General features: G+C 53.7%; 2 protein-coding genes and 2 non-coding genes across 6 annotated transcripts; 2 read left to right on the forward strand and 2 right to left on the reverse strand.

Annotated features, from left to right (window-relative positions):
- The first annotated feature begins 34 nt into the window (after window positions 1-34).
- On the forward strand, window positions 35-19,955 carry BCKDHA (branched chain keto acid dehydrogenase E1 subunit alpha). Of its 3 annotated transcripts, XM_036012094.1 has the most exons (10): window positions 88-171; window positions 2,479-2,569; window positions 8,796-8,978; window positions 9,082-9,168; window positions 13,891-13,999; window positions 16,019-16,180; window positions 17,894-18,100; window positions 18,308-18,449; window positions 18,591-18,762; window positions 19,431-19,955. In XM_036012094.1, exons 3-10 carry the CDS (start codon window positions 8,934-8,936, stop codon window positions 19,599-19,601), a joined length of 1,095 nt encoding a protein of 364 aa, XP_035867987.1. In that variant the 5' UTR covers window positions 88-171; window positions 2,479-2,569; window positions 8,796-8,933; the 3' UTR covers window positions 19,602-19,955. The 3 variants fall into 3 exon arrangements, with proteins under 3 accessions (XP_035867986.1, XP_028385718.1, XP_035867987.1); XM_028529917.2 differs by lacking the exon at window positions 2,479-2,569 and having other exon boundaries at window positions 38-171; XM_036012093.1 differs by lacking the exons at window positions 2,479-2,569; window positions 17,894-18,100 and having other exon boundaries at window positions 35-171.
- On the forward strand, window positions 12,095-12,285 carry LOC114511751. The gene has a single exon (XR_003685725.1). It is a non-coding gene; the product is annotated as a U2 spliceosomal RNA (small nuclear RNA).
- On the reverse strand, window positions 13,192-13,295 carry LOC114511767. Its single transcript, XR_003685736.1, has one exon. It is a non-coding gene; the product is annotated as a U6 spliceosomal RNA (small nuclear RNA).
- Window positions 19,956-20,326: 371 nt separating the features above from the next.
- B3GNT8 (UDP-GlcNAc:betaGal beta-1,3-N-acetylglucosaminyltransferase 8) lies at window positions 20,327-22,401 on the reverse strand. The gene has a single exon (XM_028529754.2). The coding sequence runs from the start codon at window positions 21,735-21,737 to the stop codon at window positions 20,544-20,546; it is 1,194 nt and encodes a 397-aa protein (XP_028385555.1). The 5' UTR covers window positions 21,738-22,401; the 3' UTR covers window positions 20,327-20,543.
- Window positions 22,402-23,510: the final 1,109 nt, after the last annotated feature.

Raw genomic sequence — 23,510 nt, forward strand, 5'->3', positions numbered from 1 at the left:
GTGAAGGGGCAGCCCCAGTATCGACTGGGAGAGGGGCGGATCGCCAAGAAGTTATTAGTCAAGATGGCGTTAGCGGCTCGAGCAGCGCGGGTCTGGGGATCACGTCGAGGCTGGCGTCAGGTTGGCCTCCTGCTCCTGCAGCGGCTTGGGGTTCGGGGGCTGGCTGTATCTGTGAGTACCTGGGGCACCAGGGAGTTATCCCCAGCAGGGAATAGGGATGTCAACGCCATTTTCAGAGTGTGGGGTTCCTGCAAGGGGTGAAGGAAGGGCTGTCACAGAAGGGACGAGGCTTAGGAGAACCACTTAAGAGAGGACACTCAGAGAAAGAACTTCCACTTTCTTAGGAGAGGAAAAGTGAGGCAGCTTCTTTTGGGGCATCTTGAGACGGAGACAACTTGGAGAGAGGGATGGGGGTTCCTCATTAGTTGCTAGGGGGTGATGGCAGTTTGGAGGTACCTGGGAAGAAGGCGAGACCTTTGCTTAAGGCTTGGGGAGTAAAACTGCTTTAGTAAGTTGGTTCTCGGTAAAGATCCCTCACCTTCAAAGAAGAGAAAAGAGAGATCAGGTCTTCCGTCACGGATTTTTTTTTTTTTTTAATAGTGCCGTATACTTCTTTGCTCTTTTGCTACAATTCTGATTTTAAAATGAATTGCAGGGCCTTGACTGGTGTGGCTCAGTGGACTGAGAGCCAGTCTGCAGACCGAAGGATTGCTGGTTTGATTCCCGGTCAGAGCACATGGCTGGGTTGTGGGCCAGGTTCCCAGTTGGCGTGGAGGCCTGCGAGAGGCAACCGATCAGTCTTTCCTTCTCTTTCTCCCTCTCTCTAAAAATAAACAAACAAACGAACTTTAAAATGAATTGCATAAAAAAGGCGTTTGAACCTGTGTCCCTTAATAAGATGAGGGACCTTGCACAGGTCCCCAGCACAGGGGCCTTGTCTGTTGTCACACTGCGGAAAAGATAACCAATAAATATTTGTTGAATTAATGAGAGGAGAAAAGCAGAGAGAGAGAGCCACAGAGCACTTTGCCTACATTTCTTCTTGCTGGAAGGCTCTGTGGGTTGCAGTAGAGCTATGAACTAAAATCTCACAATAAAGAAAATAGTTGTTTAGAAGGATATGAAGGTAGATCACATTGGTTCATATCCCTAATCTGCTATTTTCCAGCTGTATAGCCTTGGGTAGGGGTCTGCTGTTCTCTGTACCTAATTTTCCCCTCTGTAAAATGCTACCAGTGGCACCTTATAGGGTTGTTGTGAAAATTAAATATGTAGAATGCTAAGAATGAGACCTGGCATTATGCTAAGGGCAATAGGAGTGTTGGCCGCTTTTGAAAGTGAGGGTGGAGGGAAGGAGGGAGGAGAAAGTGACTTTGGGAGTGCTTGGATTGATGAAGGCCATGGAGAGAATCTGTCAAGATCTTGTGGGGTTGGGCCTGACCCTCTGACCCTCCAATCCAGAAGGAGGGGAAGCTGGAAGCTGTAGGTGGAAGTTCTGGATGGGAAGACAAACAGGGGAGGAGAGTAAAGAGGAATGAGGTTGGAATGAGGGGAGGGGTCTCAGGAAGGGAAGGGTTGCTGGAGCTGGATGGAGGTAGGGCAGTCTCCTACGTTTGGGCTGGTTTGTGTTGGTCGTTTTTGGGGGAGGTTTTTGGGGGAGCAGCGGGGAAGAAGTTAGATCTTCCATAGCTGATCTCAGTCCCAGGAGCCTATTGGCTGGGCCAGTGGGGCGGGAGGTGGGCTGGACTCAGGCTGCAGTAGGGAAAGGTCATTTAGGACTGATTAAATCAGCTTTCTTCTGGCCCAGTCTCCCTGCTGCCCTTCCCTTCCCTCTTGACTTCGTCCTTGCTTTTTTTGGGTGGATTGGAGGAGAGGAGGAGAAGGTCTCTCAGAGTCCTTACTTTTTATGTATGTATAGTATTTAAAACTTTATATATTTTTGGAGTCCTCAGTTTTCTTTCCCACATTTATTTCTCCAACTTGTTCTTTTAAAATTAAAAATGATACTTTTGTATTTTTGAGTGGAGGGAAGGAATAGTAGCATTTAGTCAAAGAGTTTAGGCCAGGGCTGTCCTGTAGCACTCTGGAGACCGTGGAGGTGTTCTTTATCTGGGCTCTCCAGTGTAGTTGCCACCAATCACACGTGGCTGCTGAGCACTCGGAATATGGCTAGTGCCACTGAGGAACTGAAATTTTTACTTTACAGACCGTTTCCAACTTAAGATGGTTTGGCTTAACTTTTAGCTTTAACAATGGTGCAAAAGTGATACACATTCATTAGAAACCTTACTTTGAATTTTGAACTTTTCCCAGACTAGTAGTATGTGTTACGATACTCTAGTTGTGCTAGGCAGAGGCAGTGGGCTACAGCTCCTAGTCAGCCACACGACCCTGAGGGTGAACAACCACAGTTCATTGTGTGGCCAGCGTTTTTTGGGATATTGTGTTTTGTGTTTTCACATCTTATGTCTCCAAAAGGCCTGTCTGTGTCTTCTGCTTCTGGTGAGGGGAAAAAGAAGGCAATTACTTTGAGATGAAATTCAAGATAATCGCTCAGCTGTAGGCCAATGTAAGTGTTCTGAGCACATTTAAGTTAGGCTGTGATGTTCAGTAGGTTAGGGTATTTTTTTGTTTTGTTTTGTTTTTTGTTTTTTGAGAGAGGGGAAGGGAGGGAGAAAGAGGAGAGAAACATTTTGCAGTTGCCTTTTCCACACTCCACCTGGGAACCGAACCAGATACCTAGGCTCCAATTCCTTATGTGCCCTGATCAGGAATTGAACCAGTGACCTTTTGCTTTACAGGAGGACGCCCAACTCACTGAGCCGTACTGGTGGGGGCAGGTCAGGTGTTTTAAATACATTTTTGATTTATGATATTTTCAACTTGTGGGTTTATCAGTACTTAACCCCACTGTAAGTCATGGAGCATCTGTACTTAATTTTTTTAACATTGTAATTGATTGATTTGAGAGAGGGAGAGAAGAACGATTTGTTGTTCTACCTATTTATGTATTCACCGGTCAATTCTTACATGTGCCAAAACTGGGGATCGAACCTGCCACCTTGGCATATCCCAGTGACACTAACCAATTGAGCTTTCTGGCCACGACTGTATTTAATGAATTTAAATTTAAATAGCCACTGGCTGCCATATTGGATAGTGCAGCTTCAGCTGCGCCAGGAGACAGAGAGTCAGTGCCTTGAGGAAGGGTTGGGAGGCTGTGTTGCAGTGGACAGGTTGGGTTGTTGGTGCAGGCTGGGTCGGGAGGACTGCGGGGCCGCCTGCCTTCTTTCTGTCTGCTTGCCCTTCTTTTCACCTCGCAGACGTTTGCCTGGTTCTGCCTCCCTTTCTTCCCCTCCACTTGCTGGAAGATGTATTAGTGCTCAGGGTGAAGAGGAGGAAGGAAAACTGGTTTGTTGAGGTGTCCTGAGTCAGTTTCTCAGCCAACACCCCAAGAGCAAATGGGACCTTGGCCAGGTCATTTCACTTCTCTGAGCGTAGCAAGCGGGCGACTAGAGTCCCTGCCCCACTGGAAATCGGAGCACCTGTGGCTTGGTCTGTGCAAATTAGCAATAATGTTATTTCTCGGACCCAGTGGTTTGGCCAGCCTGTCCAAGGGCTCCAGCATCCTGAGGATAGGTATTCCTACCGTCTTCTGTTCATGAATGAGGAAACTGAAGCTCAGGGAGGTTTAGTTGCACAGCCAGGGGCAGTGGTCTGCTCCAGTCCATGCCCTTAATCTTGGTGCCCTCGGGAGTGGCTCCACAAGAGACCACCTTCTGCAGTGTCTCTGAGTGGCCGGTGCCCAGTGTGTACTGTGGGATGAATGGTGACGGTCATTATTGATTCATTTGTGTCTATCTCCCTTTTACCTTGTGTCTTAAGGAACCTGGTCTCTTTTCTAAGGACCCCAGCTTCTTTTCACATCATGAAGCACTTTATAATTTACAGTACCCACTTGTTACATTTAACACAGCTATACTGCAAGGTACCTGCTGGTAGTTTTTTCTCATTACAGGTGAGGAAACTGAGGCCCAGAGAGGTGAGGTGTGAACTTGGAGCCCTGGAGCCCAAAGCCCAGTTTCTTTTCATAGCACCAGGCTGGCAGCAGGAGAGCATTAGGGCTTTGTTTAGGTCTTGCGACTTCTAGCTCAGTCCAGGCTTGGCTGGTGGCACCAGCCTCTGCCCCGGCCAGCTGGTGGGAAGCTGGGTGACAGAGCTGGCCTCAGCCCTTTCCCTCCCTGCTTCAGTGCCACTGGCCATTTTCCCCCCCCTTGGATGAGCCCCTGCCACCCGGAGGCCCCTGTGGGAATACGGTCCTTCAGATGACAGCGGGTGGGCTGCTTCCTCAGAGAAGCTTTCCTGATTTCAACACCAGTCCCCGTCTGTAAAATAGGGACTGTGGGAGTGCCCTTTCAGAGAGGTGTGAGGAAGAAAGGAAATGGTTCTTATGAAGCACTTAATACATATACCAAGTGCTCAGTAAGGGCTCAAGAAATGGCTAGTACTAGTATTTTCTACAGGGACAGGGAGTCTGGGGTGGCCATGACTAATGCTGGGAAGGGATGGTCTCCCTCAGGGCTTCATACTCCAGTGCCTGGGAGAGCATAGTGCTGCTCACGCCCCCAGGTCCCAGGTCCCTGGAGCCAGAGAAAGGCTGATTAATCACACTTCCCTGGTGTCCCCGACCAGCTCTCCCACGAGGCAGGCCACTGATGAGGCCGCTGACATTTCTGATGTGGAAGCACTTTGGACAGTTTGAGGACAGAGTGCCTCAGACCCCAGGAGGGAGTGGGTTTGGGTGACCTTAGTGTCCTACATGCAGAGGGCTCGGTTAACTGGCTCATCTGTGGTGCCTTCCGTGGGCCCCACCTTTCTCACCAGCCTCCCTAGGCAGTAGTGGTCCAGCAGCCTCGCTTTGTGTGCCAACATCACCACTCATGAGCCCTGTGACCTCGGTCCAGTCACTTAACCCCTCCGGGCTTCGGGGCCACCTCTGTTTTACTGCCCTGTGATAATAGGTCCTGCCTGCCCTGGCTGGTGTGCCGGCTCATTGAGCACATAGGCCAAAGGAAAGTGCAATGTGCCCAGCACATTGTTAGCTATTGTTAACGTGCTGCAGCCGTACTGGTCTCCAGGGTGCCAGTGTCCCAGGCTCTGTTCTCTTGGCTCAGAGCCTTTGTTGTTCCCAGAGACTGAAGTGTTCTTCCCCTAGCCTTTGCCTGGCTCTCCCCTGCTTGTCCAGCAGGACTCAGCTTCACCCCCCTTCTCTAGGAAGCTTTTCCTCCCACTCTACCTGATGCTGGTGGTAAAGGTTGCCCCAGAGCTATGGCGGGTTTTATACCTACCTCACCACCATTCCTGTGGAGTAGCAATTCTTATTTTATCCACAAGGGGACACAGGGTCAGGGCGATTGTGCTGCCCAGATGACACGGCTGGAAAGAGACAAAGTCAGGATTCAAATACAGGCAGTTTAGCTCTAGTGTCTTTTATCCTGCCCTGCCCTGCATTAACCACTAAACATCCTGCCTCCTCTGAGCTCGACCCCCTCTTGACTGCAACTCGTGTGTTGAGTGTTTGTCGCAGCCCTCGGTTCAGGTGTGACTTGGAGCTAGTATTAAGTACCTGTTTGACAACAGTTGTCAAATACGCTAGTCAGCTATTTGTGTGTACTGAGTGTTCATTCTTACTCTGGGCTGAGCAATTACACCATCAAGTCATTAATCCTTGTGACCATCTATGAGATAGGTATTCCTACCGTCCTCTGTTCATGAATGAGGAAGCTGAAGCTCAGGGAGGTTTAGTTGCACAGCCAGGGGCAGTGGTCTGCTCCAGTCCATGCCCTTAATCTTGGTGCCCTCGGGAGTGGCTCCACAAGAGACCACCTTGACATTGACCTGCTGGGCAGATCAGACCATCCAGGGCCGGCCTCCCTGTTTCCTGTGTGGTGGAAGAGGGTGTGGTTTCAGGGCTCTGTGTAAATCTCTGCCATTGTAAGTCACTGGCTACCAGGACAAACCCATGCCCTCACCAAAAACAAAAAGTGGGTGGAGTCGCATCCTTTCCCTGTAGGCATTTATCACCCACTCCCATAGTGGAGCATTTCCTTGGGACCGGGCACTGCTGGACCTTTCTCAGAACGCACTGACTCAGTATAGAGCCCTGGGGTGGCCCAGGAGAGAATGGCACTCCCAAAGCTCACCCCCAATGTGTGGGGTGCACCACAGCGCCCTCTCAGTAGCTCTGTGGTCTTTGTAGGCAGACAGAGTCCTGTCCTGACATCCTGGTTTATGCGGAGCCCTGAGATCCTATCCTCCCAACCCCCGCTGGCCTCTGGACTACCCCCTTAGAGGATCGTAGCCCTCATTCCATTTGTGTCTCCCCAGGCCTTTGTCCTTGTCTGGAGTGTCTGCCAGGCCCTGCGTCCCACTTCAGTGTGAGGTGCAGCCAGTCCTTCTCCCCAGCTCCTCTGCCCTGTCTTCCTCTGGAGGTGTAGTCATTTCCCTTTTCCCATCTCCTGATCTTCTAGATTTCGTTTTTTCCCTTCTACCAGTTTTCAGGCACACACCGTGTCCTGTGCCTGTACCAAATTTTTTGGGTGCCTTATCTTAGGAACTTTTCTCGGCAGTGGTCTACAGCCATTTTACAGAGGGGAGATTCAAAGAGACGGTGTGTAGCAGAGGGCCACACAGTGAGCTAAGAAATTGGAGCTCAGGCCAGTGGGACTCCAGAGCCCTTGAATGAAACCACTCGTTCATCCGTTTGTTCAGTAACCATCTGTTGAGTGCCTGCTCTGTAATCCACCTGGACATAATCCCTACCTTTGGGGAGCTTGTGATGTGTGTGGGAGACAGACACAATACAAAAAGACCCTTTAGGTGGACGGACAGGCCTGGCTGTGGGTGTGCTCAGAGGTGTGAGCCCTCCTGGTAAAGTGCAGTCTGCAGAGTTTAGCTGCTTCACACGCAGGCGGAGGGGGTCTGCTGTGATGTGAGGCCCGGACCTGCCTTGCTGCTGGGAGTGTAATTTCCTCACAACTATAATTGCAGATAAACACACATGTGTTCACGCGCCCCCAGAACCTTGGATGGCTTCTTCACTGTAATTAAAGGAGAGGAGGAAGGGAACACACTGGAGCACCCATGTGTGAGGTCCAGCTCATGGCACACTCAGTCATTCTTCAGCTCCTGTTGGGAGCGAAGCCACGATTATGAGCTAAGAGGAGTCTGGCAACCAGTGTGGAAACCAGGCCAGCAGTGGCAGTTGTGTTAGGAAGCATGGATTTTGGGGTCTGAGTATCAGCCCTTCCCAGGTTTAAAGCTAGTCCTGACTTACTTATTTAGTTTCAGCTCTATGGCCTAGGGCAGGGCAGGTTATTTGACCTCCCTGAACCATAGGTTTCTCATTTACTCAAGGGCAATAGTAGGACTGTGCATGCAGAGCTCAGCCTGGTACTCAGCTAGTGCTTAATCAAGGGGCACTGTTGCAATACTGAGACCAGTTGAAGGTTATCTCAAGAGTTGAGAGACTGAATTGGTTCATACTCTGCCACACATGGAGGCTTCTCACGGGTGTTCCCTGCCAGGCCTCCTCTGATCTGAGCAGGTGTGATGCTCCCCACAGATCTCCTCCAGCTGCTCTGAGCTCCTTCCACGTTCCACAGGGGGCACGCTGTTCTTCACATTGTGCCTTTTCATGTTCTGTTCCCCTGGCATCGAATGCTCTTTTCCTGACCCCTAGGTATCTTTCAGGGCTCACTCTCATGTCACTTCCTCAGAGAAGCCTGACCTCCTTTGCACTCCACTCCATGGAGCCCCATGGCTTCTCCTAGGAGAACACGACTCACCCCCATCGGTACTTATTCAGCATCTGTCTTTCATTTTGGCAGCAGGGACAGAAGTCTTGTGTCTCTTAGGTCCCCAGAACCCAGCGCAGGGCTTATAACAAAGCAGGTGCCCAAATACTTACTGAGTGAGTCAGGCTGGGTTTGTGGAGGGCTCAGGCCTGGCACGGACAGGGCATGATGCGTGTGGAGCAGTTTGCCAGGGCAAGGGGGAGGAGGTAGAAGAGAGATGACAGCAGTGATGTAGTGGTAGAAATCATAGTATTTTTTTGAGCATTTACTGTATGGCTTACAAATGTTTTGCTAACATTTTATGCGTGTGATCTCATTTTAGCCTTGCAACATTTCTATGAGGTGTTCTCCATTTTATGGATGAGAAAGGTGTGGTGGCTTTTTCAAAAGGGGAAGTCACTTTCCCATAGTTGCCCAACAAGGGATTTGAACCCAGGCAGACTGACTCAAGAGCTCACAGACAGAGGTCTGTTCTGGGTGGCCTCCCTGCTGGGCACAGGGGTCAGTAAATAGCCCTCCAGGTGACTCAAAGGCTCTGTGCAGAGGTGTCTGTGCCTGTTGTAGCCGTGTGAAATGGATAGATGTGGGTCTCTGTGGCCAGAATGGGGAGGCCTTGAATGCCGGGGCAAAGAATTTGGGCCTCTGATAATAATAACAGCTGCCAGTTCTTGAGCTGCCTGCCACTTTTTTGAGATATTTAATCTTTACAACAACCCTGTGGGATAGATGTTATTTTTACCCTAGTTGGATGAGGAACTGAGACACAAAGACATTCTAGTAACTTGCCTGAGGTTATGCAATGGGAAAGTGGTGGAGCTGGAATTCACACCCTGTGTGTCTGTGGCTGCTTAACCACCAGGCCACTGCCTGGCCCCGTGGGGTTGAGCCAGTGCAAACCTGAGTGCTGCTTCTACTCAAGTGTCTGCCCTCCCTTCCCAGCACCCCCGGTGGCAGCAGGAGCAGCACTTCTCATCTCTGGACGACAAGCCTCAGTTCCCAGGGGCCTCGGCGGAGTTCGTAGACAAGCTGGAATTCATCCAGCCCAATGTTATTTCTGGGATCCCCATCTACCGCGTCATGGATCGGCAGGGCCAGATCATCAATCCCAGCGAGGATCCCCACGTGAGAGGCCACCTCCTTCACCCCCTGCCTCCCATGCCCAGGCCCCTTGCCCATGTCCTCTCTGGTCCAATGGCTCTGTGTCTCTCTGTGCCTTTATCTGTAGCTGCCACAGGAGAAGGTCCTCAAGTTCTACAAGAGCATGACACTGCTCAACACCATGGACCGCATCCTCTATGAGTCCCAGCGGCAGGTGCGTGGGGACAGGCTGGGGAGGGGAGCTTGGAATCACCTGACGTCCCTCTGCCTGTTTGTGGGCCAAAAGATAGCTCCCAAGGAGGAAAGAGTGGAATAGAGATCCACTGTCTTGGGGTCCTTAGAGCTCTTGGAGATTTTCTTGGGCCACTATAGGGAGAATGTGGGAAGGTCCTTGGCCAGGGGCAGAAGGATGGACCAGATCACGGAAAACACCTATTGTGTGCTGGGCTAGAGGCTTCGCTGTGCAGGGAGATGGCAGGTAGGAGTCATGAGGGCCCTTCTTCTTGGGAGCTCACAGTCCTGAGAAACAGGGAGACCCTCGGTGTTTCCTGGAGTGCCCATGGCAGACATGCTGGGACCTTCAGTAGACAGAGACCTACTCAAAGAAGGAAATTTGTTGACTCAAGTAACTTCAAGTTCAGACGGCCCTGTCTTCAGGCACAGCTGTGTCCGGGAATTGAAAGATGTCACCAGACCTCTTCCTCTCTCTTGAATGTCTTTTCTTCTCGTCTTTGCCTTGGCTTCCTTCATTCTCAAGCAGCTGAGGGTTCTGGAAGCTCCAGGCTCCTGGAGAGGTGGCACAGAAAGGGTTCAGGGTACGATTGAAGTTCTTATCTGCTACTTTCTGGCTTTGTGGGCCTGGGAAAGCCTCTCAGTGCTTCAGTTTTCTGGTCTGCATGGGGTTGTGTGAGGATTGATGGTGACAAGTAAGGGCTTTAGAGACAGTGAACTTGGCATTTAGTTAGTCCATGATAAATATTAGCTATTATTTGCCATGACCCTACCAGCCTTGCAATAATTAAACCTTCTCCTTAGTGGTGGAAAGAAATTGGTCTCTAATGTTCCAGCAGAAGGCCCAGGGCTGATACTCATTGGCCACACTTTGATCACAGACCCCTCCCTGAGCCATGTGGTGACAGGCCAGGCTGGGGCCATGTGCCTGTCTCCAGGAACCAAGGGAATAGAGTAGCAGACCCAGAGCAGTATTCTTCCCCCTTTCCTGTTAGAAAAGGGGGAAGCATATTGGCCAGGCAGGTCCTCACATGGGGATTGGCTAGGAAATTTGCATTTGCATGAAGCCCCCAGGTGACAGGACTGAGAAGATCAGGCAGGCAGCCTACCCCTGCACTCTTGCTCACAGAAACACTCCTTAGTGGCTCTCCAGGTGATGGTATGGTCTCCACCCTGCCTACCCACTTTCTTTGGCTCCCGTGTCCACAGGATCACACCTGGCCCTTCCTGTCCATCCTGTGTTCCTCTGTGGCCTTGCCAGTGCACTCCCCTCTCCACAGTCTCAGTGCCAGGCCAGGCCATCTGCCCACCCTCACACAAGCCGGGCTCCTTCCTGCCTCTGCATTGGCTGTACAGACAGGGCTGTGGAATCCCCTGAATGTGGATCCAATCAGAGTTATGAGTTTGAGCAGGTGATTTTTCTTGTCTTTGCCTCAGTTTATTTAGTATATTAAAAAAAAATGGGGATAACAAGAGAAGCTACCCTACAGGCTCAGGGTAGGAATTCTGTGTGAACCAGCATGTAAGATCCCTTGCCGCCCATCAGCTGATACGAGAAGACCTCAGTGAAAGCAACTCATCCATAGAGGTTGACCCTGTTAGCTAGGATTACTTTCACCTGCAGTAACAGACCTCCTTCCATCCTCCCCCCTCAAAAAAATCCTAACAAAACAAAAGCAGCAGCTTCAACAGGTTAATCGTTTTTCCCCTTGCATAAAAGAAATCTGGAAACAGGTGGTCTGGGGAGGGTATAGTGGCATCACAGTGTCATTGGATACCCAGTGCTGGCTTCTAGCCTTGAGGGTCCCTCATGAACCTAATGGCTGCTGGGGCTCCCTCCCTCCCGTCTCATTCCAGCCAGGAAGTGGAAGGAAGGTGGAAGGTCAGACATGGCACATTCCAGGTATCTCCACAGCCATCTTTATAGAACTTTCCAGGTAGTCCCCATAATATCTCATATTTTATTGGTCACTCCTAGTATAAGGGAGAGTAAGAAATGTAGTGTTTTAGTCTAGGCAGTTGCTGCCTCTGGTGGAATGAGATCTCTGTTAGCAGAGGAAGAGGGACAGGATACTGGGTGGCAACCAGTGACCTCAGCTGGTAACCCAGGTGCTGTTTGCTCAGGGGCTCCCTAAGGCTGTCACCCTTGCCAGTCTCACAGCCCTGCCAGGTGCTCAGCACCTGGCTTCTACCCACTCACTCAGCTCTGGGAGGTCAATTAGCTTTTAATTGGCTCCCCACTTAGAAGAAAGCATTATCCATGTGGCTCCCCTGCTGTGACAGAGAGCCAGGCCCGTGGAACACGTGAGGACTGTGCAGTGAGCACCCGCAGGTGCCAGTTTGAGCTCTCTCTGTTTCACTTTACACGTAGTTCTGGGGAGCTCATTTCTGTTTCTGTGCCAGGGGCTCCCCAAATCTCCAACCTGCCTTAACCTCTTAGCCCTGGATCTGCTTGGCTTTTCACTCTGATGTCCTTCCGGATTCAGCCTGTCCAAACTTGATCTCTGCATCTTCCTCCCAGGCCCACTTCTCTTCCCCCATTAGGCCAGTTCTCATTGAAGGGTTCCACCATCCACCCAGTTGCCCAAACTGGTGACCTGCATTTCATTTCTGTCTCCTTCTCCCTCACTGTCACTTTCTCATTCACTCTGTCCCTAGGTATTTTTCTGTTTACGTTTTTTCCCCCACCCATCTTTGTCCCTATATATTTAGTTAGAGATCTGTTCTGCGGCTCAGCGGCACCAACATGGTTGAGTTGGCTTTCATCGTGTGCTCGTTGTCTTGTGTTCCAAGACAGCTGCCACAGCTCCAGGCATCATGGCTGTGTGCCGGGCAGGAAGAAAGGAAGGGAAAGGTTGGCACCAGCTGCAGGGCTTTTTGTTTGTTTTTTTAATCAAGAAAGCAAAATCGTCACTTACCAACCTTTTCGCTAAGATCAAGTGTAGTATCTGTTCTTACCAATTTAATATCTCATATATCCTTTATCTGAGAACATTATATTAAATGGATTTTTGGAGCTAGAGTATGGAATAGGAGCTTGCTCTGTCCACTCCATGCCTCCATCCAGTATTGCAGTACTTCTGGGGACAGTGCATTTAAAAAAAAAAAAAAACCCAACGCAAAATCAGACTTCCATTTAAGTCTCTGGCTAGAGCTGTATCCTGCGAGGGTGGCTGGGAACCTAATGTTTGATTCCAGGCTTATAGCCAGCCAGGAGAGTATGCCACTCCCTGGTACTGCTGCTACTGCTGCTTTTTTTTTTTTTAATTTAAAAAGTTTTTAGTTTTCAGCCCGGGCTGGTGTAGCTCAGTGAGTGGACTGAGTGTGGGCCTCCGAACCAAAGGGTTGATTCCCACTCAGAGCACATGTCTGGGTCGCCAGCCAGGTCCCCAGTAGGGGGCGTGCGAGAGGCAACTACACATTGATGTTTCTCTCCCTCTCTTCCCTTTTCTTCTCTCTAAAAATAAATAAAATGTTTTTAAAAATTTCAGTTTTCAATTATAGATGACATTCCATGTTATTATTTTTACAGAGGAGAAGGGAAGGAGAAAGAGAAACATCAATGTATGATTGCTTCTCATGTGCCCTGTACTAGGGACCTGGCCCGCAACCCAGGCATGTGCCCTGAGTGGGAATTGCACCGGCATCTCTTTGGTTTGCAGGCCGGCACTTAATCCACTGAACCACATCAGCCAGGGCTTATTTTTTTTTTTTTTTGGTTTGCAGGAAGGTGCTCGCTCAATCCACTGAGCCATACCAGTCAGGGCTATTTTTAAAAAACATTTATTGATATTTAGAGAGATTGATTTGTTGTTCCACTTGCTGATGCATTCATTGGTTGCTTCTTCTATGTGCTTGACCAGGGATTGAACCTGCAACCTTGACATAGTGGGATGACACTCTAACCAACTGAGCGACACTGGTCAGGGCTGTACTACATCTTCTTTATCCACTCATCTATTGATGTGTACTTGGGGTTGCTTTCATATCTTGGCTGTTGTAAATAAAAAATACGGAATACTTCACAAATTTGCATGCCATCTTTGCGTAGGGGCCATGCTAATGTTCGCATCATTCCATTTTTAGTACATGTGCTGCCAAAGTAAGCACACTGACTGCTGCTTAATGCTGTCAACCATCCAGTCCTCCAGGCCAGGCCACCGCCTTTCTCATGTGGCTTGCTGTCCTCAGTCCTGTTTCTTGTATCCATTTCCCACATAGCAGCCTGAGAGACATTTCTAAAACATCACTCCCCAAAGACAGCCATGTGCAGGTTACCACTGTTCTCCAGGTAAAGTTCAGATGTCTCATTCCCTGTGGTACCTGGGTTCTGCCTGTCACTCCGGCATTGTCCTTCCCCACCCACTTCCTGTCCCATCCCCTCCAGCCTTGTGGCCTTTATAGTTCTCTCTGTCTGGAAAGCTTCGTCCACCCCTGCCTTCGCTTAGGCATTGCTCCCTGGTGCCCCTCCTTGGTGGGGCAGGTACGTCCTTACAGCTCCCGTGCACAGCCCCCCATTCTGGCTCTAACCAGTCTGGCAGTTCCTTCACGAAGTCGGAAACTACAGCATGGCCTGGCCCAGAGCAGCCTTCAAGAAGTATCTGCTGATCAGTGGAGTCATCAGAAGTTGGTCACTGTTTGTACAGTTCTTACTGGTTGCCCAGCATAACTAAGCCTGGGCTTCTGGACTCCCCTCTACCCACAGGGCCGGATCTCCTTCTACATGACTAACTATGGTGAGGAGGGGACACATGTGGGGAGTGCGGCAGCTCTGGACAACACGGACCTGGTGTTTGGCCAGTACCGGGAGGCAGGTGCGTGTGCCCATGTCCTGGCCCCTGTGGAGCACATGCCAGGGGTCTGGGTTTGGGGGGTCCCCATTGAGGCGGGTCTAGCTCAGTCCCTCCTGGTGTGAAGGTGAGGCCCTCATTAGTTACCCTGTGTGCTCTTGGAGGAGTGGCACAATGCCAGGGAGGTCCAAGGAGCTGGGTGAAGAACTTTTCAAGTTAAAAGCCAAACCAGGTCCAGAGTTTAGAGTGGGTGGGCTTCCCCTCTGTGGAGGACAGGCACTGTTGTGCTTAAGAGCCTTTTCTCCTGACTGGTCCATGGCTACTGGCTGTCAGATTTGGGGCAAGTCACTTCCCTTCTCTGAACGTTAGTTTTCTCCAGAATCAAGATGATGATGATGGTATTATAATCTCTGTGCTGTGGGTGTAATCTCTGTTGCTGGGACTGTGCAGTGCGGGCAGGCCTAGCTGCAGGTGTGGCGTGTACTGCAGTCCCCCATCTGCCCAGTGTGAGCTCTGTTGCCCTCTCTCCAGGCACCACAGCTTTCAGGGAGCAGAAGCAGATGGGAGGACCTGGGAGGTTCCAGCCAGGGAGCCGGCTCACATCTGAGTGCAAAGAAGGATCAAATACTAGGACTGAAGAAAATCAGTGTGCATAAAAGAGTGACTGGGGTGAAGAAGCTAGCCTGGGGAGCTGTGGGGCTGGTTCCAGACTGGTGGTTGGCATGGGGGCCTTGCAAAGCAGCCTCTCTCTGGGGCTGCCGGGAGGCAAATCTTGAGCCTACCTCTTAGGTGCTTCATAACTGTGGGCAAGTTGCGGAATTGCTCCTCAATTGCTTAACATGGCTGTTGAGGGGTTTCATGGGGCAGATGATGCAAAACCATTAGTTAGTACAGGACCTGGCATGGGTTAAGCACTCAGTGTCAGAGGTGATGTAGTGACTGGGGCCTTGTCCTGGGACAGCTCTTTAGGAGGGAGGCAGGGCCTAGCCAGGCTGGCTGTGCAGAGCCCTCCCTGGACTGGTACAGTGGTCCGGTCTACTCTTGGACTGTCTACTCCTCTCTGTGCTGCACCAGAAGCCGCCCTCTCCCCCCCATGCAGTAGGAGGACAGGTGCCCACTGATGGTCTGTGGTTCAGGATCTTGAGCAAGGAAGATTTGCCCCAGACACTAGACTGCACACCAGGCCCTTGCCAGGTTTGCTGAGTGCTCCCTGCCTGTTTTGCTGAAGTGGTCCTTGGTGAGGGCTCCAGGCAGGGCCAAGTGAGGGCCCCGGAATCCTGGAGGCAGCTGGGCAGTCCACACAGGGCTGTTTGGGCCCTGGCTGCCCTACCAGAGGGGCCCTCTGGCACCACCAGTCAGCACACAACTCTGTGTCTGGGCAGCTGCTGAGGGCACTCGTGCTAGGTGAGGTGAGGCAGACCCTGTGCCCCGTCCTCAACTCTCTGTCTCCACACTGTGGAGTGGGGAGAACAAGAGTACCCAACAACCGGATTGTGCTGTCTCAGGGACTGCCCACCAGCCAGGTGAGAGAGCCTGGTGGTGAGCTTCTCTTTGATGGTGGCGGGTGGGCATCCACCAGAGATTTTGTTTAAAGAAGGGCTTTATTGCCATAAATAGGTTTGAATGTTTTTCTCGTTAGTCCAGAAGTTGTGAGCTAGTGGCTTGTATTTTTATTTGGTTCATATGATGATTTTTCAAAGTAATTAGTTGAAACACTTAAAATTTAGGTAGTTTTCTCATTTAAAAAAAAAGGAAGCTAGGTTTCTTCTTTTGAAAACCTCAATGATTTAGTCTCCCTGGGTAGCAGTCAGTTGATCTGAACAATGGCCTCAGTGACCTGTGCTTGCTGGCCTGCCCACCTGGGTCCTGCACCGGCTGGTCCCCTCAGCCTCCCAGTGTGCTTTCCTTGGTCTCATCCAGCTCCCTTACTGCACAGACGGGGAACTAGAAGCCCGGGCAGGAAGGGCCTTGCCCTGGGACCCCCACAGGGCTCTGCACCTCCAGACCCTCTCTCCCAACAACTGGTGCCTCCGCCCCTCACAGGCGTGCTGATGTATCGGGACTACCCCCTGGAACAGTTCATGGCCCAGTGCTATGGCAACGTGAACGACCCGGGCAAGGGGCGCCAGATGCCTGTTCACTATGGCTGCAAGGAGCGTCACTTCGTCACCATCTCCTCTCCACTGGCCACACAGATTCCTCAGGGTGAGGATACACGTCTTGGGCTTGGACCACAAAGACCAATGCTCTACCCCTGAGCAGGCCCCAGCCCTTCTCCTTTGGGGGCGGAGGGCTTCCTGGTTGGTGACACAGTCAGAGCAAGACCCCTCTTGTCTGGGACCCATCAGAGGAGGGCTGTGGTGCCATCCTCACCTGTTTGTCAGGCTTCAGCCAGCATGACCACATTCTTGGTTTCCGAAACTCGTGCCCACCTGGTCTGTCCACACACACACAACCTACTGCGTGTGGCGGAGCAAATGCCAGGTTCCTTGCTAAAGGCCACCCAGCAGGTGGCAGAAAAGCAGGACTTAAGTCAGGGACTGTGGCTACAGAGCCTGGTTTCCTGCTCCCAAACCCACTTTGCCTCAGTCCTCGGAGTCCAGCTCCCCTACAGCTTACTCTGGAAGCCCACAGTGCTTCAAGTGGTTGGTGTGGCTTCTGTTAAAGATGACTGCTTGGGAAGCAGAGCATGGGGGCCATGGAAGCGGGCTGCCCTCCCTGCACTGTGGAGCCTGCCCTTGGTCGAGGCTCAGACTGGGCTTTGGCTTTCTGTGCTCAGGGCACCCCCAGATACGTCAGTTGTCATGCCTGCTAGGTGAGCAGAGTGCCTAGCATATCGGAAGGTCCCATGTGTGTCCACACATGTCATTCTGTTTGGAAACAAGGAGTGAGCAGTTCATGTCTTGGAGGTGGGAGGTGGGTAGGGGAGCCTCCTAGGTGGAGGTAGCATTTTTGCTGAAGGAAGGTAGGATTTCCATAAGGTGGGGCCCTGGCCCTCACCTTCTTTTGGGGTGACTATTAATTCACTCAGTTCCAGCAGAGTCCCTGCTATGTGGGCACACCCCTAGGCAGAGTGAAAAAGAGACAAAACTCTCAGCCCTCCTGGTGCTGACATGGGGGTAGAGGAGAGAGACAGTAAACAAGATGAAGATGTGACCCATGGAGCACGTCAGGGGTTGATAGGTCCTACAGGGAGAGATGAGGCTGGGAGGGAGTGCTGCGTGATGGGGAAGGTGGGGTGACATTTCAGTACAGATCAGGAGGTGGGGTGGGTGGGGGAGGGGAGCCAGCTGGGATCTTGAGGCAGGGCCTTCCTGCTGTGTTTGAGATGCTTGAAGGGCAGGGAGGAGCCCAGTGGGGCAGCTCTGCATGGGGGTGGAGGGTATCAGAGAGGCACAAGAGGGTGCAGATCTTCAGGGCCTTAGGGCCTTTGACTTGAACTCAGAGTGGAATGGGGGCCACAGGGGAGGGGAGTGGTCAGCTGTGCAGTGAGTTGGCCTGGCTCACCATTAGACAGCCCTCTGGCTGCCCCAAGGCAACAGGAGGGGCCTAGCTCAGGCCAGTGAGGTGAAGGAGATGGGGAGAAGAGTCGGGTTCTGGTCTATGTTGAAGGTGGAGGAGGTGTGGGGATGACAGAGTTAGGAGTCAAAGATGGTACTGATGTTTTGGGCCTGAGGAGTTGGAAGGATGGAGCTGCTGTCAGCTGAGGGGAGAAGACAGGGTGGGGCAGGTTGTGGGGGGACTGTTGGGGTATCAGGTGTTTTCTTTCCCCTCAGCCTCGTGACAGCCAGCCTGAGTCCCGGAGCCTGGGGCGGGGGTGATGTGTGTGCATCTGTCCGAGTCTGTGTGTCTTGTGAGGGAGAGAGAAGAGAATGTGGGGGGCTCTGCTCCTGCTCACCACGCTCTCTTCCCCTGCAGCGGTGGGTGCAGCCTATGCGGCCAAGCGGGCCAATGCCAACAGGATCGTCATCTGCTACTTCGGGGAGGGGGCAGCCAGCGAGGGGGATGCCCACGCTGGCTTCAACTTTGCTGCTACCCTTGAGTGCCCCATCATCTTCTTCTGCCGGAACAATGGCTATGCCATCTCCACACCCACCTCCGAGCAGTACCGCGGGGATGGCATCGGTACGGGCCTATTCTGCCTCTGCTCTCTTCCTGCCACCCTGCCCTCCCAGTCTCTTCCTGCGGTGTCTGGCACGAGGGAGGTCTTGCGAGACGGTGAATGGAGCGCTGCTTTGTTTGCTCTCCTCTCTTCCCCTCCTGTCTCCTGTTCCCGGCTCATTGTCCTCATCTGACCCATGGGGTCTGAGCTGCCTCTCTCTGTCCCCACAGCAGCTCGAGGCCCGGGGTATGGCATCCTGTCGATTCGTGTGGATGGCAATGACGTGTTCGCTGTGTACAACGCCACCAAGGAGGCCCGGCGACGGGCTGTGGCAGAGAACCAGCCCTTCCTCATTGAGGCCATGACCTATAGGTGCCTGCCTGTCCCGACCCCCCACCAGCCTTGACAGCCATCTTTACCATCTTCCCTGCAATCCCTAAAGCCTGCCCCCATCACCCCGAGTTGTGTCCCTTTCCTTGCCTTTATTCCTTGCCCGTGGCCTTCCCCCGGCAGGATCGGGCACCACAGCACCAGTGATGACAGCTCAGCGTACCGCTCAGTGGACGAGGTCAATTACTGGGACAAGCAGGACCACCCAATCTCCCGGCTGAGGCACTATATGCAGAGCCGAGGCTGGTGGGATGACGAGCAGGAGAAGGCCTGGAGGAAGCAGTCACGCAAGAAGGTGAGGGCCACCTCATGTTGCAGACCAACACCTCAGGGAACCCTGGAAGGACGGAGGCTGGGATTTGGGGGACAGTGAACTGGGAGACTTAGGGAATGTCCCGGTGATGTCTCTGACTGTGGCCTGTGGAGCCACGCTGCCTGGGCACGTGTACCTCAGCCGTGCCCTTCGACGAGGGATCCTGGGGTACTCACTTCAGAAGGTTGAGAACGAGGTGACTTAATCCGCATGCACTTTGAGTGTCCTGCCCAGAGCCAGCCTATTGTCTCTCCTGTCCCTGGTCCTCAGTAGCCAGAGGCCATGCAGGCCATTGGTGAGGGCAGACCCTGGCCTCAGGCAGCACTGCTGCCCCCAGCTACACAGTTATGGGCAGTCCCTTCACCATGGCTTGGTTTCCCTACCTCTGAGCTACTTGCTTCTTAGGGCTGCTAGGTCTGAAACCACTCCATAGGCTTAGTCTTAGTGCCTGGTCCTGCGAAGGAGGGAGATGCTGGGATTGGGGGCCTTGATGGGGATGTTAGCTGTCCCCACTGTGATGGTGATTGTCTCCATTGTCCACATGGGAACACAGAGGCTCAAGCGGGTTAACGCCTCACGAAGTCCCACAGGTAGGAGGCAGGGTCCTGGGTGGGAGGCCAGCTACTTGCCTACTGTCCCATGTCTCCTAGGTGATGGAGGCCTTTGAGGAGGCTGAGCGGAAGCTGAAACCCAATCCCAGCCTGCTCTTCTCTGATGTGTATCAGGAGATGCCTGCCCAGCTCCGTAAGCAACAAGAGTCCCTGACCCGTCACCTCCAGACCTATGGCGAGCACTACCCCCTGGACCACTTTGAGAAGTGAACCCTGCTCTCCCCACCCCACCCATCTTGAGAGGCAGCCCCAGACTGAGTGAGGGCTAGAGAGAGCTGGCAGCCAGCTCCCTCCGGGACACTCAGGGCAGAACTGAGATAAGGGGCAGGGCTTCCGCTCACCATCCCCACTCCTCTAGGCTGTTACATTGTGGGGAGCCCTGCTGGCCCCCACTTTGACTGTGGTTACAGTGCCTTCTCCCAGGGGCTGGGCAAGGGTGCCTCCAGGACTGGAAGCCCCTCTGGGCTGAGGGCAGGAATGGCAGGTCGGCCTGTGGAACTTACTCAGAGTCAGAGGTGGGCAGCAGGCATTGAATAAACTGTCTCTGCATTTGGCGCTCTGCCATTTTTGGTCTGTTTCCTGGAGTTTTGGAGGTGGGAGGAGAGTCCTGCATGACTGGTTTGGGACCCCGCCCCTTCAGTTAGATGAGTAAGACCAAGGCCATTGAGATTTCTGCTTCCCCTGGAAACTTGTGCAAGCTGGAGGGCCAGCCTCAGCAGACAGGCTGGGGGTGGAAGTGTTTGACTCCGGCTCTCCCACGGGGTGAGGCAAACCTGGTGTCCAGCAAGTTGACCAGGAGGCTGTTGGAGCTGGCCTGTCTAGTAAGGATGGGCAGGGGGTGTCTGGTATAAAGGGCAGGGTATGCAGCGTGTGGTTGGCTGAACTCTGCCCTCGTAACTTCTCAGGCCCCCCAGGCGCAAGGACAACTCCAGGCCTCAGAGTGGAGAGTGCATGTTTTTCAAAAACAAAAACAGTCTTCTGCCTCCTGCTGCCCAGTCCCATAGCCCGAGCTGGCCCAGGAGGAACTCAAACAGCCATGTTTCCAGGACCTTCTCCCTCACACTGAGGCCTCAGGCTGGGCAAGGGGCAGGCACCAAGGCCCTACCCAGGGCCCAGGCCAGGTTGGCCCTCCCCTTCTGACCCCGCTGAGGCTCAGCAGTGGAGCTGTGGGTCCTGCAGGTGTTTCCAGAGCCCGATGCTCTCCTGGGGTCTGAGGGGTCGCACCAGCAGCAGGTCCCGGAGAGCGCAGGGGTCAGCTGTGCGGTCTGCTGGCCAGGCTGTGAGGAAGCCTTTGTGGGCCCTGGGCACCAGGCCCAGAGCACGGATGCACAGGCCAATGTAGACGTCGTTGAAGGGAAACGGTGCCACACGGGCCGCCGCCTGCAGCAGCCAGGGTGCCAGGCGCCCAGCGATGATGTAGCCACCCCCACTGGCGTAAGCTGGGTAGTCACCTTCAAAGAAGGACCCAGGCATGTAGAAGGGTCCTCCGGGCTTCCGGAGGGGCTTGGCCTGGGTAAAGACCTCACCCAGGTAGAGGCCTCGGGCCCAGCTGGGTGGCAGGGCCCGCAGGTAGTCAAGCAGGGCAGGAGTGTGCACAAAGGCATCATCCTGAGCTTGTAGGACAAAGCTCACGCTGGGGCAGTGGTGGACGAGCCAGGATAGCAGCAGCAGGTCCTTGAGTGTCTCGTTGAAGGGAACATCCAAGAAGTCCCAGAGCAGCAGGTCACTATAACGGCGGCTCTCCCAGGCCACCAGCGGGCCTAGGTCAGGGCCTCCCTCACCCACTGGAGACCCTAAAAGGAAGAGCAGCCGAATTCCAGGGGCGGGACCACCCCAGGTCTCCCTCACAGCCTGTCGTTCTGCAAAGTGCCCTGGTTCTGACTTGACAGCCAACAGCAGGTAGGGGGTGCCCGTTTCCTCACAGCTGGGCACTTGGCCACCGTCACCGTCAGGCAGCCACCGAGAGAAGCTCCGGCAAGCTGCTGACAGCAAGAAGCGGCGAAGGTCCATGGGGTAGGAGGTGAAATCAGGTATTTCAGAGGCAGCAGCAGCTCCCCAAGCCCTGCAGCCCCCCGCCTCAGTGCTGTCTCCACTGGGCAGAGCTCTCAACCGCCACTGTTGCTGGTTCCAGTAAGCCGAGGACAGTGGGCCAGTCTGGCCTAGACGGGCCGAGAGGTTAGCCGGCAGGGTGGGCTCAGGACTGGTGGGTGTGAGGACTGGCAGGGTGCCCTGGGGTCCCGGGTAGGCCTTGCTCAGCTGAGACTCTGATGTCCACTCGATGTACACTTTGAGGCCCAGGAGCGTGAGCAGTGCTGACAGGCAGAGAAGGCACTTGGGGCAGCGCATGACCCAGCCCAGGGGAGGGGTGGCTGCTGGAGCTGCATAGGAGTCACAGAGCGCTTTGGAGTTCAGGATGGGCCTTCACAGTCCCCACCAATCCCTGTGGTGGCCTCTTAGTCCCAGACCCTACACTGGCCCCCAACCAAAGACCCAGCTCTTCCCTTTTCCTATTCCTGGACCTGGGATCGCTGCTCTAATCCCATCCCAGCACCTGCTTTTTTCACTCAGCACAACCCCGTCCACCTGCCTGTCCCCCTCTTCCCTCTTCATCCCCCTCACCTGAAGTCAGGATCACTGGGGTCAGCTCCTTTGTGTTGCAGAAATCCAATCTCCTTCCCCCTACTTGTCCCCACCCTAGGGACTGGGGAGCCAGGGATTTGCTCCCTGCTTTTTACCTCTGGGTCTGGCTCTGGCACCCCAGGCCTCTGGTCAGGCCCTCCCAGTTCCCTGCCTTGGGCTCTGGTCCGGCAGCTGTGGCTCTGTCGTCGTTCTCCAGCCCAACCCAGCCCGTCCGGAGGGGCGGGGCAGGGCGGGGAGGGGAGAAGGGAAGGCCCCAGGGGCCTGGGCGGTGCCTGAGGAGCGGGGAGGAGCGGGAGGGCAGAGGCTGACGAGAGATGGGGCTCTGGCGTGTTGGAGCTGGTTTTCTGGTGAGAGGGGGAAAGGTGCAGGGTTGGCCAGATACAAACTCTGCCCACCCCGTCCAGAGGGGCTCCAGGTGAGGTCTGAGGAGGGGTGAGACCAAGAGCCAGGCCTGAGCTGAGTAGTGTTAGAATGGCCCAGGGACAGGCATAGTCCCCAAGGGGCAAAGCTCAAGGCACTGGGGCCTGATCACAGGAGATGTCAGAGAATGTGCTGAGGAATGGGTCAGCCTGCCAGAGATGGTACAGGTGGGGCGTGTTGCTGCCAAGTCAGGGTGGGTTAGGGAAGGGGGCTGGTGAGGAGGAGGAGACAGGGAGACCCTTAGGGGCAGGCAGAGAGAAGAGACTGGAGATGGAGACTCAGGGATGCAGAGGAGAGCACTGCAGGGAGAGGATGAGGAGAGAGAAAGGGAGAGAGAGGAAAGGTGGACAGGAAGCCGCCCCCGTGGGAGAGAATGGAGGGGAAGATTTAGAGAGGCAGGTGGAGGGGCTCAAATGGGGGCAGAGGAGGGCGTCTGCGAACAGAGCCAGACCCAGGGAGGGGAGGGGAAAGGAGCAGGAGGACCAGATGGAAGGAGAAGGGGCAGGCACAGAGGGAGCCTTGGAGCAGAGCCATCCCTGCACATTCATCCCCTTGGCAGCCTGGCTGCCTGACCAGCAGGGCGGGATCCCATTCTTAACCCGGTCCCCACTGCACCCCTGCCCACACTGCACAGGCACTTGGGGACATGTATGTCCAGCCCCCACGGGACAGGAGAGGGTCTGCCTGTGTTCACATTGATGCCCTCCCATGGCTTCTGCTGTCTGGTGAGGCGGACAGGTGGGGCCTCCTCATCCCAGACCTCCTGGAGCCTGGGGTAGCACCAAGCCTGGCCCGACCCCCTTCACCTGACTCAAAGTTGGGGGCGACTGTCTTAGAGACCTTGTCTGTTAGCAGCAGCAGTTGATTATCTGTCCAGTGCTGACTGTCTCCTCCTAAATTTGAATAGTGGAGCCCATGGAACAAGTTGGAAGACAATGTGGAGGAAGCAGGGAATAGTGATGGAATAAAAGCTAGAGTGGGAGATGACAATCAGGGGCTGGGGCCAAGGGCCTAGACACCCATGGTGGGCGTCCAAGCCCACATCCTGCAGGGCTGGGA

The sequence above is a fragment of the Phyllostomus discolor genome, chromosome 12, assembly GCF_004126475.2.
Source record: "Phyllostomus discolor isolate MPI-MPIP mPhyDis1 chromosome 12, mPhyDis1.pri.v3, whole genome shotgun sequence".
Classification (NCBI taxonomy): Eukaryota; Metazoa; Chordata; class Mammalia; order Chiroptera; family Phyllostomidae; genus Phyllostomus; species Phyllostomus discolor.

Excerpts from the sequence above, each read along its gene's own strand:
- BCKDHA (XM_028529917.2), top strand. The coding sequence starts at position 64 with ATGGCGTTAGCGGCTCGAGCAGCGCGGGTCTGGGGATCACGTCGAGGC. Across the intron at positions 172-8,795 it reads TTCGGGGGCTGGCTGTATCT|CACCCCCGGTGGCAGCAGGA; the intron begins GTGAGTACCTGG and ends CTCCCTTCCCAG. Across the intron at positions 18,450-18,590 it reads ATTGAGGCCATGACCTATAG|GATCGGGCACCACAGCACCA; the intron begins GTGCCTGCCTGT and ends TTCCCCCGGCAG.
- B3GNT8 (XM_028529754.2), bottom strand. The coding sequence starts at position 21,737 with ATGCGCTGCCCCAAGTGCCTTCTCTGCCTGTCAGCACTGCTCACGCTC.